This window comes from Salmo salar, chromosome ssa11 (genome assembly GCF_905237065.1).
Source record: "Salmo salar chromosome ssa11, Ssal_v3.1, whole genome shotgun sequence".
Taxonomy (NCBI): domain Eukaryota; kingdom Metazoa; phylum Chordata; class Actinopteri; order Salmoniformes; family Salmonidae; genus Salmo; species Salmo salar.
Genome location: NC_059452.1, coordinates 90,964,845 through 90,977,660, shown reverse-complemented (window position 1 = coordinate 90,977,660; position 12,816 = coordinate 90,964,845). Strand labels below are relative to the sequence as shown.

The 12,816-nt window shown below is 44.4% G+C and overlaps 1 protein-coding gene across 3 annotated transcripts in view; it reads left to right on the top strand.

The window, feature by feature from the left end:
• Window positions 1–12,816, top strand: part of LOC106563445 (zinc finger protein 628) — a 33,748-nt gene that overhangs the window by 17,427 nt on the left and 3,505 nt on the right. The window contains exon 1 of one of the 3 annotated variants that reach the window (XM_014129028.2): window positions 10,725–11,900. The exons of the other annotated variants lie outside the window; for them this stretch is intronic. Coding sequence (XP_013984503.2) covers window positions 11,186–11,900 — 715 coding nt within the window. The 5' untranslated portion in view covers window positions 10,725–11,185. Of the gene's footprint in view, window positions 1–10,724; window positions 11,901–12,816 lie in introns of those variants that run through there. 3 annotated transcript variants of the gene reach the window in all.

The following is a 12,816-nucleotide window of genomic DNA, read 5'->3' as shown; positions in this document are numbered from 1 at the left end:
TCTAGCCTCTCTCTGTACCTGGCATCCACCAAATGCCACAATTACGGCCGTTAACCTTGACATCGTTTCCACATTCACCATAATCATGTGCCCCTCCACACTTGGCACATCTTTTCTTTCCTTTACACTGAGCAGCTACATGTCCCATTCTTTGGCATTTAAAACACTGCAGTGCATATGGGACACATTCTCTAACATTAAAACTAAGGAATCCTATCTGTACTTTTCTCAGCATCACCAATAAACTTGCACTTCTTTGACACTCTTTCCTACTGATCAACCTTTTGGCCTCAATCGCTCTGCCTCCCTTCACATTTTCTTTAATATTATCTGTGGACATAGATATTGGGACCCCAGTGATGACTCCTCTCATAAGCAGCACGGACATGGCTTTTAATCTTCTTCCCATTAAGCTTTTCCATTTTCAAAATCTTCTCTTGCTGAGCCTGAGATGCAAACAGATCCACCTGCACTCTCCAAAACCTTTCCCACAGCTGTAGCACCACCTGGGGGTGTAGACTCCAGTCCACTTCCGGCGGGCCATTTCTCTAAAGCATTTCCGCTGCCCGGTTCAGGACCCCGGGGATGTGTGCTGCCCGCAGTGGAGCTAAGCAGGTCTGTGCCCACAGCAAGAGCTCCCGAGCCAGTTCGTGGAGGTGCCGTGAGCTCAGTCCCCCCGGTGATTGGTTGTCTGATCTGACCAGGACATGCTTCCCCTCCAAGTAGGGCAGGAACTGTTGGAGTGCCAGGTGAACCGCCCTGAGCTCCAGCACATTGATGTGCTCGCCACTCCATGCGGGGCTCCAGCGTCCGCTCTCTGCCATTCCTCTGAACAATGTCCCCTAACCCGCTAGCGAGGCATCGTTGCACACTAGCTCCCTGCGGTGGACTCTGTTCAGTGTCACTCCCACCAACAGGAAGGAGTGAGAGCACCATTTTGACAGTCCTAAAACATGTATTCGTCACCAATAGCTGACGATGTCTGTGTCATCTATGGTGCCACATGGTGAGAGATGAACCATCGCTGGAGTGGCCTGAGGTGAAGAAGGCCCAGCAAATCAACAGAGAAGCCAACGTGAGTAGGCTGAGGAACTTCTGACACTGTAATACGGACACGGCTCGTCCAAGCCGAAAACGGTCTACGTAGGCTTATATCTTCCCAAACCTTACCTAAGGGAGACATGCTCTCATAAGAGTTGAGTCAATCAACATCCCCAGGACCACCGTCTGTGAGGGAGTCAGGTTGCTCTTCTCCCTGTTTAGGGTGAGGCCCAGATCTTGAATGTGCTTCAAGATTATCCTTGTGTCTGCTGTGGCTTGCTCTCTTGATTGAGCACACACACCAGACAGTCGTCCAGGTAGTTCAGCACATGAATGCCCTGGGACATGATGGGCGCTAGGACTGTGTCCATGCACTTTGTGAATGTACGCGGCGCCAGTGAGAGGCCGAACGAGAGGACTTTGAATTCATAAGCCACTCCTTCGAAGGCGAACCGGAGGTACTTCCAGTGATCTCGATGAACTGGAACGTGGATATACGCATCCTTCAGGTCGAGCGTGGTGAACCATTGGCCGCTTGAGATTGCCCGCAACACTCGCGCTGGCAAGAGCATCTTGAACTTGAGCTCCTTTAAACATTTCTTGAGGCTGCACAGGTCCAGGATCGACCAAAACTATGAAATATGTGGAGTAGAACCCACTTAGCCATTCTAGCGGCTCTAAATTTCTGATTGCATCCTTGCTCAGGATCTCCAGCTGGAGCGCCTCCTTCCTCACCCCATCTGCCACCGAGGTGACTCAGATGCCCCTGTAGGGCGGCGGCCTGAATTGGAACTGGAGCTTGTGGTAGGGCGCGCAGTTGCCAAAAACTCCTGCAGTGTCTCTGTCTTTGCTCAGTTTTGTAGTCTGCTGTATGATGTTGTCGAACCCTGGCCCAAAGGTGGAACCTAGCATGAAGGCGAGCTCCAAGAACATTTTCTGAACTGGCAATGGACGTTTAGACTGCCAGCCAAAGATGGCCTTGCCTTTGACATGTGTAATGTCCATCTGGAGCATATTGAGCAGCCTTGACACCTCTGTGGCCTCCTTAAGAAGCTCGACACCACCCCCTGGGAGGCGAGGGATCAGCAAGGCATGGTAGGATTGCAGTATTGTTGCCCGCATTTACGAGGTGTGCCATGATGGTAAGGGTCCCGAAAGTGCTTTGCATCCATTCGTCGCTTACTCTTTCAGGTCCTGGCTTGAATCGAGGCACCTTGCCAATGATCTCCTTGTCAAGGAGGATCATGGCAGCCACCATGTCATCAATCACCGGATAGTGGTCTAGTCCCAAGGACTCTGCATTCCTTAGGAGAGTCCACAGCCTAGTATGGTTGTCGCAACAGAAGTGCCCTCTAGGACAGGACAGGTCATGCAGGCAGGCAAATCAAAATCAAATCAAATGTATTTATATAGCCCTTCTTACATCAGCTGATATCTCAAAGTGCCCCCACACCACTAGAGGGATATCTTCAACCACCAACTTACCATCCTGAGACAAGGCCGAGTATAGCCCACAAAGATCTCCACCACGGCACAACCCAAGGGGGGCGCCAACCTAGATAGGAAGACCACATCAGTGACTCAACCCACTCAAGTGACGCACCCCTCCTAGGGACGGCATGGAAGAGCACCAGTAAGCCAGTGACTCAGCCCCTGTAATAGGGTTAGAGGCAGAGAATCCCAGTGGATAGAGGGGAACCGACCAGGCAGAGACAGCAAGGGCGGTTCGTTGCTCCATGGCCTTTCCATTCACCTTCACACTCCTGGGCCAGACTACACTCAATCATAGGACCTACTGAAGAGATGAGTCTTCAGTAAAGACTTAAAGGTTGAGACCGAGTCTGCGTCTCTCACATGGGTAGGCAGACCATTCTATAAAAATTGAGCTCTATAGGAGAAAGCCATGCCTCCAGCTGTTTGCTTAGAAATTCTAGGGACAATTAGGAGGCCTGCGTCTTGTGACCGTAGCATACGTGTAGGTATGTATGGCAGGACCAAATCGGAAAGATAGGTAGGAGCAAGCCCATGTAATGCTTTGTAGGTTAGCAGTAAAACCTTGAAATCAGCCCTTGCCTTAATAGGAAGCCAGTGTAGGAAGGCTAGCACTGGAGTAATATGATCAAATTTTTTGGTTCTAGTCAGGATTCTAGCAGCCGTATTTAGCACTAACTGAAGTTTATTTAGTGCTTTATCCGGGTAGCCGGAAAGTAGAGCATTGCAGTAGTCCAACCTAGAAGCAAAAAAGCATGGATACATTTTTCAGAATCATTTTTGGGCAGAAAGTTTCTAATTTTTGCAATGTTACGTAGATGGAAAAAAGCTGTCCTTGAAACAGTCTTGATATGTTCTTCAAAAGAGAGATCAGGGCCCAGAGTAACGCCGAGGTCCTTCACAGTTTTATTTGAGACGACTGTACAACCATCAAGATTAACTGTCAGATTCAACAGAAGATCTCTTTGTTTCTTGGGACCTAGAACAAGCATCTCTGTTTTGTCCGAGTTTAAAAGTAGAATGTTTGCAGCCATCCACTTCCTTATGTCTGAAACACAGGCTTCTAGTGAGGGCAATTTTGGGGCTTCACCATGTTTCATTGAATTGTACAGCTGTGTGTCCGCATAGCAGTGAAATTTAACATTATGTTTTTGAATGACATCCCCAAGAGGTAAAATATATCGTGAAAACAATAGTGGTCCTAAAACGGAACCTTGAGGAACACCGAAATTTACAGTTGATTTGTCAGAGGACAAACCATTCACAGAGACAAACTGATATCTTTCCGACAGATAAGATCTAAACCAGGCCAGAACTTGTCCATGTAGACCAATTTGGGTTTCCAATTGCATCCCCCGTGGGCAGGGGTACCCTGAATTTCTCACAATGAAACACCATAATAGCTATGTAATTCCTCTGTGAAAGTAAAGACAACAGTGTGATATTACTATGTGTCTATAGTATACAGTGTGCAATACTGGAATAGGGAAAATACTACAGATCTACAGTACCAGCCTTAGTCTTATACTTATTTATTTATTTTTTATTTCACCTTTATTTAACCAGGTAGGCCAGTTGAGAACAAGTTCTCATTTACAACTGCGACCTGGCCAAGATAAAGCAAAGCAGTGCGCCAAAAACAACAACACAGAGTTATACATAAACAAACATACAGTCAATAACACAATAGAAAAATCAATGCACAGTGTGCAAATGTAGAAGAATAGGGAGGTTATACAATAAATAGGCCATAGAGGTGAAATAATTACAAATGTAGCATTAACACTGGAGTGATAGATGTGCAGATGATGATGTGCAAGTAGAGATACTGGGGTGCAAAAGAGCAAGAGGATAAATAACAATATGGGGATGAGGTAGTTGGGTGTGCTATTTACAGATTGGCTGTGTACAGGTACAGTGATCGGAATGTTGCTCTAAGAGCTGATGCTTAAAGTTAGAGAGGGAGATATAGGGATCCAGCTTCAGTGATTTTTGCAATTCGTTCCAGTCATTGGCAGCAGAGAACTGGAAGGAAAGGTGGCCAAAGGAAGTGTTGGCTTTGGGGATGACCAGTGAAATATACCAGCTGGAGCGCATGCTATGGGTGGGTGTTGCTATGGTGACCAGTGAACTGAGATAAGGCGGGGCTTTACCTAGCAAAGACTTATAGATGACCTGGAGCCATACACTATCTGAAGGAGAGGAGATGTGAACGGGGTGTGAACTGCTTGATCCAGGGGGGAGGGGAAGAGCACACGAACTCACACGTTAGCTCGATCCTAGCGTGTGGGTCGGCTGTAACTTACGCCACGTTATAGTTTATTCTACCATACATGGGGGTGTTGGCAGGTTGTAAGGTGTGTGCTTAGTTCTGCAGTGGTCTGCTCTCGTTAAGCTAGCTACTCCATAGCTCGTTCACCGTGGAACAAACAAGAGTTTTGACAAGATGTAAACTGCCCTGTGAAATACCAGCGTGACACGACTAGCGACATGTGACTGACTCTCCATGGAGAACTGCAAGACTGCCGGAACGAAACATACACAGACTCCCGATCTTGCGGGGTTAGGCTAACCGGGAGGGTTCCGGTGGACAGACAAGACACAGACAACTAGGACAAACCCTCAGTGCTGTAATAGTAGTAATGAAAATGAGATGGCACAAGCCAAACTGAGTGAGGGGACAGCAGAGCACCCTGATGAAGAGGCTAGCTGCTCCAAGCTATTGAATAGCTGGGGGTATACTTCTGAGCTTATACACCCAAACATAGAGTGCTTACCAAGTAAATCCTCTCTGGAATGAGCCAAGAGAAGGGAGAGGTGGGAGTAGTAAGGCGGGGGCTATTTTAGGGGGTCAGCCGCTGCACTACCCAGTACACAGGATTAATCTAAAATTCTTACTCATAATGCATCCTGCCGAGGGGAATAATACCATATTGGAGCGATCCAATATAATGCTACATAACAAAGACAGTATTTGTATTTATTATGGATCCCAAGGCAGCAGCTACTCTTCCTGGGGTCCAGCAAAATTAAGGCAGTTTATACAATTTTAAAAACATTACACTACATTCACAGATTTCACAACACACTGTGTGCCCTCAAGCCCCTACTCCACCAGTACCACATATCTACTACACAAAATCCATGTGTACGTGTTTGTATAGTGGGTATGTTATCGTGTGTGTGTATGCATGTGTCTGTGTTTGTGTTGCTTCACAGTCCCCGCTGTTCCATAAGGTGTATTTTTAACTGTTTTTTAAATCAAAATTTACTGCTTGCATTAGTTGCTTCATGTGGAATAGTTCCATGTAGTCATGGCTCTCTGTAGTACTGTGCACCTCCCATAGTATGTTCTGGACATGGGGACTGTGAAGAGACCTCTTGTGGCATGTCTTGTGGGGTATGCATGGGTGTCCGAGCTGTGCGCCAGTAGTTCAAACAGACAGCTCGGAGAGATTGACATGCATATCATTAATATTAGCTCTCTGTGTACATCCAAGGGCCAGCTGTGCTGCCCTGTTCTGAGCCAATTGCAATTTTCCTAAGTTCCTTTTTGTGGTACCTGACCACATGATTGAACAGTAGTCCAGGTGCGACAAAACTAGGGCCTGTAGGACCTGCCTTGTTGATAGTGCTGTTAAGAAGGTAGAGCAGCGCTTTATTATGGACAGATTTCTTCCCATTTTAGCTACTGTTGTATCAATATGTTTTGACCATGACAGTTTACAGGGTTACTCCAAGCAGTTTAGTTACCTCAACTTGCTCAATTTCCAACTTGCTCAATTTAGTTGAGGTTTAGGGTTTAGTGAATGATTTGTCCCAAATACAATGCTTTTAGTTTTTGAAATATTTAGGAGTAACTTACTCCTTGCCACCCACTCTGAAACTTATTGCAGCTCTTTGTTAAGTGTTGCAGTCATTGCAGTCGCCATAGTAGCTGACATGTATAGTGTTGAATCATCCGCATACATAGACACATTGGCTTTACTCAAAGCCAGTGGCAAGTCGTTAGTAAAGATTGAAAATAGTAAGAGGCCTAGACAGCTGCCCTGGGGAATTCCTGATTCTACCTGGATTACGTTGGAGAGGCATCCATTAAAGAACACTGTTCTGTTTGACAGGTAACTCTTTATCCACAATATAGCAGGGGGGTGTAAAGCCATAACACATACGTTTTTCCAGCAACAGACTATGATCGATAACGTCAAAAGCCGCACTGAAGTCTAACAAAACAACCCCCGCAATCTTTTTTCATCAATTTCTCTCAGCCATTCATCAGTGCTGTTTTTGTTGAATGTCCTTCTCTATAAGCGTGCTGAAAGTCTGTTGTCATTTTGTTTACTTTAAAATAGCATTGTATCTGGTCAAATACAATTTTTTCCAAAAGTTTACTATGGGTTGGTAACAGGCTGATTGGTCAGCTATTTGAGCCAGTAAAGTGGGCTTTACTATTCTTAGGTAGCGGAATGACTTTTACTTCCCTCCGAGCCTGGGGGCACACACTTTCTAGTAGGCTTAAATTGAAAATATGGCAAATAGGACTGGCAATATCGTCCACTATTATCCTCAGTAATTCTCCATCCAAGTTGTCTAACCCTGGTGGCTTGTCATTTTTGATAGACAACAATAATTGTTTCACCCCTTCCACACTCACTTTACGGAATTCAAAATTACAATGCTTGTCTTTCATAATTTGGTCAGCTATACTTGGATGTGTATTGTCAGCGTTTGCTAATGCCTAAATTTGCTAATCTTGCCAATAAAAAAAATCCTTAAAGTAGTTGGCAATATCAGTTGGTTTTGTGAAGAATGAGCCATCTGATTCAATGATTGATGGAGCTGAGTTTTCCTTTATTCCCAACATTTAATTTATGGTGCTCCAAAGCTTTTTACTGTTATTCTTTATCTTTGTTTTATAGTGTAGTTTCTTCTTCTTTTTATTCAGTTTAGTCACATTATTTGTCAATTTGCAACACGTTTGGCAATTGGTTGTGCACAGGGGCGGAAATCCCGGGGGGGACGGGGGGGACACGACCTCCCCATCCTGGGAAAAATATGATTTGTCCCCCCCAATATATCACTGAAACATAACTATGTAATTTAAATAATATTAATAATACGCAATGAAAGCAATTGTGCTGATTATAGACACTTAATAGCGCGTTTTTAAGTTTCAAAAGATTGCAACCCCCCCACCCTTTGCCTCACAATGGTTTGATCCACTGCCAGTTCCTTAGCTTGCTAGGTAACAGAGAGGTCGTATCTACTGTCTGAAAGGCACTCAATGCACGTAACTGACGTGAGGTTAATCCAGTCAATCGCGCACACACACTAGCTGAACATGCAGAGCTAGCGCGCAAATATTAACTATTAAGCTAGCTAGTACCTATTCCATTTATGTGGCGTCGTCAAAGATGGAATCAGCATGCAGATGATGTAAGTTAGTGCTTGAAAGTCCCTGTGATAAGGTTAGCGATAAACTGAAATCCAAACCGAACAGAACTACACTCTTTTCTTCCATTGTCTTAAATATATTTAATGGTCTCGTTGCAAAAGCTAAATTGTCGCAAGTGAACATTTATTTATTTTATTTCACCTTTATTTAACCTGGGTAGCAAAGATTATAGCAAACACCACTGAAACTGAATTGGTGCTCGCTAGCTTTGCAAATTCAGCTATTGTTGGAAGCCAGCCAATATGAAACAAACTATTAAAATTACAAAAGGTTGCAGCATATGTTGTGTAAATGGGGAACTCATACAGCTGTCAACTCTTGTCATTTTAATCCGTTTCACATTTGCTAGCTACCTTTTAGATCGAAGCCCAAATAGAATGATTGAAGATGATAGAAGCCCATCTCTTACTGTAAATAACCTACACACTGTGTGTGTAGCCAGCCAGCCAGCCAGGTAGAAAAATGGCAGAAAAATAAAAGACGGACATCAGAGTATTTTTCAATACACCAAAACGCATAGTAAGAACCCTAGTAGCCTAATATCTCAAAGACTAGTTGATAAAATGTTCATAAGAAAGAAATGAAATTCTAATGGAAATGTTTCACAATGATGTCATTAGGCAGAGCAGGCAACAGATGGCACACAGACAGCAGAGTTGGGGACAGATATGCAGGGAGTCTTTGTTGAGTCTTTGTTTGGCAACATTATGAAAGGTTCTCAATTTTTTTGACTTGTAAAATAGCAACATAATTGGAAGATGCCATGGATACCCCCACTCTCAACTTAAACTGGTGACTGAACTAAGATTTGTTAAAGGCAATGGTATTGCTGTTGTGATTAGTTGTGTAGTTTTGGGTACCGGTAGTTAGGAGTACGGCAAACACCTTATTTCTTTGGTTCCTCAATATACATTTACCATATTACAATGTAGGCTATGTGTTACAGCACTACTTTTGGTGTCCCCCTCAGGAATTGCTCTTGAGAAAATTTCATGTAATTGTCCCCTCCAAAGTTGATATCAGATTTTCGCCCCTGGTTGTGCAGCAAGACTTATTTGCCATTCCTTTTGCCTCATCCCTCTCAATCATACAGTTGTTCAATTCCTCATCAATCCATGGGGATTTACGTTTTTACAGTCATTTTCTTAATGGGTGCATGCTTATTCTTAACTGGAATAAGCAATTTCATAAATGTGTCAAGTGCAGCTGTAACCGATGTGAAATGGCTAATTAGTTAGCGGTGGTGCGCGCTAATAGCATTTCAATCAGTGACGTCACTCGCTCTGAGACTTGAAGTAGGGTTTCCCCTTGCGTTGCAAGGGCCGCGGCTTTTGTGGCGCGATGGGTAACGATGCTTCGGTGGGTGTCAGTTGTTGATGTGTGCAAGGGTTCCTGGTTCGAGCCCGGGTTGAGGCGAAGAGAGGGACGGAACCTACACTGTTACACAGCCTCTGTTTGCTCCTCATTACACATCACGAACCAACAAATATTCTTTACATCAACAACATAGAAATCACTACAAAACGTATTGTATGACCTCTTATACACTATATTAGGCCCAGCCTTTGGAACTTTGGTTTTCCTAGATATGGCTACTATATTGTGATCACTACATCCGATGGATCTGGATACTGCTTTTAAGCTAATTTCTGCAGCATTAGTAAAGATGTGATCAATACATGTTTTTGATTTTATTCATGTGCTGTTTGTAACTACCCTGGTAGGTTGGCTGATAACCTAACCGCGTCGCGGAATCCACGCAAAAACAAGTTCGGTATACATATTTATTGAATATTCCTTATTTTTTAGTCAGACATAAAAAATGAGTGTTTCCAGCATACAGTGTTCAACCGCGAACTCTGAAGATTGGAGAAGCAACTTTAGCCAATCGAAATCCCGATCACACTTCTAGACGATGGCGAGTTGCCTAGCTAGGCTCAATCTAACAGTCGTCTCGCACCAAACTGCGCATGTGCAGGCCGTCAAATCAAAGGTACTCTTTCGATATAAAGTTGTTTTTGACTAAATTGAAAACGTGTCAGTTTGTCACTTTCATGAGGTTGGAGTAATAACATATTCAACTACTTTAGACATTGGCTCAAATCTAGGTTGTGCCTTTAGATTTCAAGAAAATTAACAACAAAAGAAGAATGTTTTACTTCTCTCGTTGACTTCTCAAACCCCAGGCCTGGTCTGTTTGATCTGTTTCGCAAGGGTTCCCGGAAGCCTCGCAATGTTGCGCCTCTGGGTTTAGAACTTTGTGAAAATAACTTGTAGCCAACCATTGATCGCGTTCCCATGCTCAGACATTGCATGCATCAAGCAATTTTTGCGTGCTACCTATCATCAAGTTAGATATTCACTTTTGTTTATTATCTATTTCACTTGCTTTGGCAATGTAAGCATATATTTCCCATCCAATAAAGACCCTTAAATTGAAATGGATTGCTTAAACTATTTGCTCATCGTTACAACACTGTATAGACATAATATGACATTTGAAATGTCGTTATTCTTTTGGAACTTGTGTTAGTAATAGTTTCTGTTCACTTTTTATTGGAGGAGCAGGAGAACGTAAACATATGTTTCCCGTGCCAATAAAGCCCCTTGCATTGAATTGATTGCTATAGCATATGATGTGGTTAGCTGATACTGAAAATGCCTTTCCAGGTGTTGTAAGATCTGGCATCCGTCAGCAACACCAGAGGAACGCTTTCGTTTCATGTACCAGAGTATACGTCATTTATGTGCGACGGTGAAACGCCCCTACCTAGAAGTAGAAGATGGACGTCGAACGGCTGTTGGCATTGCGACTAGCATAGCTCTCAATTAGATTTACAGTGCAAGTTTACTCCAGACACGCTGTTAATATAAAGCAAAAAACAAACTTCTGTTGCTGAATTTTGACAGACCATTTTCATTCATCACCATCTGTGTCTTTGGTCAACTAGCTAGCTGATGTTAGCTTGCTTGGCAGCTAACAGTAACGTTATCTCTTTTTTCGGGTTTAGCTAGTGAGCTAGCTAACTTGTCAAGAAATTACATTATTTATTGGCATAGTGAACGGTACCTTGTTGGATTTGCTTACAGTGAAATAGTTATATTTCACGTTTGAACTATTAACTAGTCTCAGGCGGCCTTCGCAGTTCGGCGCAAGCTGGCCAGCGCAGTAACGTTAGCTACTGTTGTTAGCTAGCTATGGCTTCCAGGCGAGGTAATTGTAACAGCGGCATGGATTCTCCGTTGAATAGCAATAGCACAGTCGGTGGTGCTAATCGTAAACAAAGTATAATCAACGCCCCAAACCGAGCTGGGACTGAGTCTTGTTGTGATCGTAAAGTAGAGAAAGCTGAGTATGCGCACCAAGCATGCCAGGGCAACATGACTGTATCCTCACTCAAGACACGGTTAGCCCCGACCATTCGAACCACGTTATCCGCTGCTGTGGATACCCTCTTGGGCGAGGTAGTACTTGTGCTCAACGAGACCCAACAAGAGCTGGTTAACAAGGAGCAGGAGAACGAAAGACTCAAAGTGGAATTGAGGACGTTGCAGGAATGCCTTAGCAGCGCCCAAAAGTTAATTGACCAGTTGCAAATTCCTTTCCCCGGTGCACAGACCATGGGTCAGTCAGTTTTCGCCCCCTCTCTCACATCTATTGGCTCTATGAACACAAGTATGGACAGGGACCGCCAGAGCCACCGTAATGTCAATGGCGCGGACGGACGGTGTGTTTCCGGGGTCGACCTAGAGATGAGTGGCTCTCTCAGTGAGTCAATGCATGGGTACGACTCCAGGGATGACTATAAAATGTGTCAGCTCTCTATCCAACCAGACGGCTCTGTGACCAACCATTCTATGGATTCTTATGCTGCCAACACACCTAACATCTGCTCAGACCACAGCCGGCCAGGTAAATTATTCCTATTTGTCTTAAGGCAATCCTATGTATATATGTAGATATAACAATTTAGAATACCACTACCTACACTATATATACAAAAAAAGCATGTGGACACCCATTCAAATCAGTCGATTCGGGCTATTTCAGCCACACCCGTTGCTGACAGGTGTATAAAATCGAGCACACAGCCATGCAGTCTCCATATACAAACAGGCAGTAGAATGGCCTTACTGAAGAGCTCAGTGACTTGCAACATGGCACCGTCATAGGATGCCATCTTTCCATCAAGACAGTTAGTCAAATGTCTGCCCTGCTAGAGCTGCCCCGGTCAACTGTAAGTGCTGTTATTGTGAAGTGGAAACGTCTAGGAGCAACAACGGCTCAACCGCGAAGTGGTAGGCCACACAAGCTCACAGAATGGGACCGGTGAAGCGTATATCTCGTAAAAATCATCAGGCCTCGGTTGCAACACTCTACCGCATTCCAAACTGCCTCTGGAAGCAACGTCAGCACAAGAACTGTTCGTCGGGAGCTTCATGAAATGGGTTTCCATGGCTGAGCAGTTGCACACAAGCCTAAGATCACCATGCGCAATGCCAAGCGTTGGCTAGAGAGGTATAAAGCTTGCCGCCATTGGACTCTGGAGCAGTGGAAACACGTTCTCTGGAGTGATGAATCACGCTTCGTATTCTGGCAGTCCGACGGACCAATCTGGGTTTGGGGTATACCAGGAGAATGGTACCTGCCCCAATGCCTAGTGCCAACTGTAATGTTTGGTGGAGGAGGAATAATGGTCTGGGGCTGGTTTCAATGGTTTGGGTTAGGCCCCTTAGATCCGGTGAAGGGAAATCTTAACCCTATGACATTTTAGATGATTCTGTGCTTCCAACTTTATGGCAACAGTTTGGGAAGGCCTTTTTCTGTT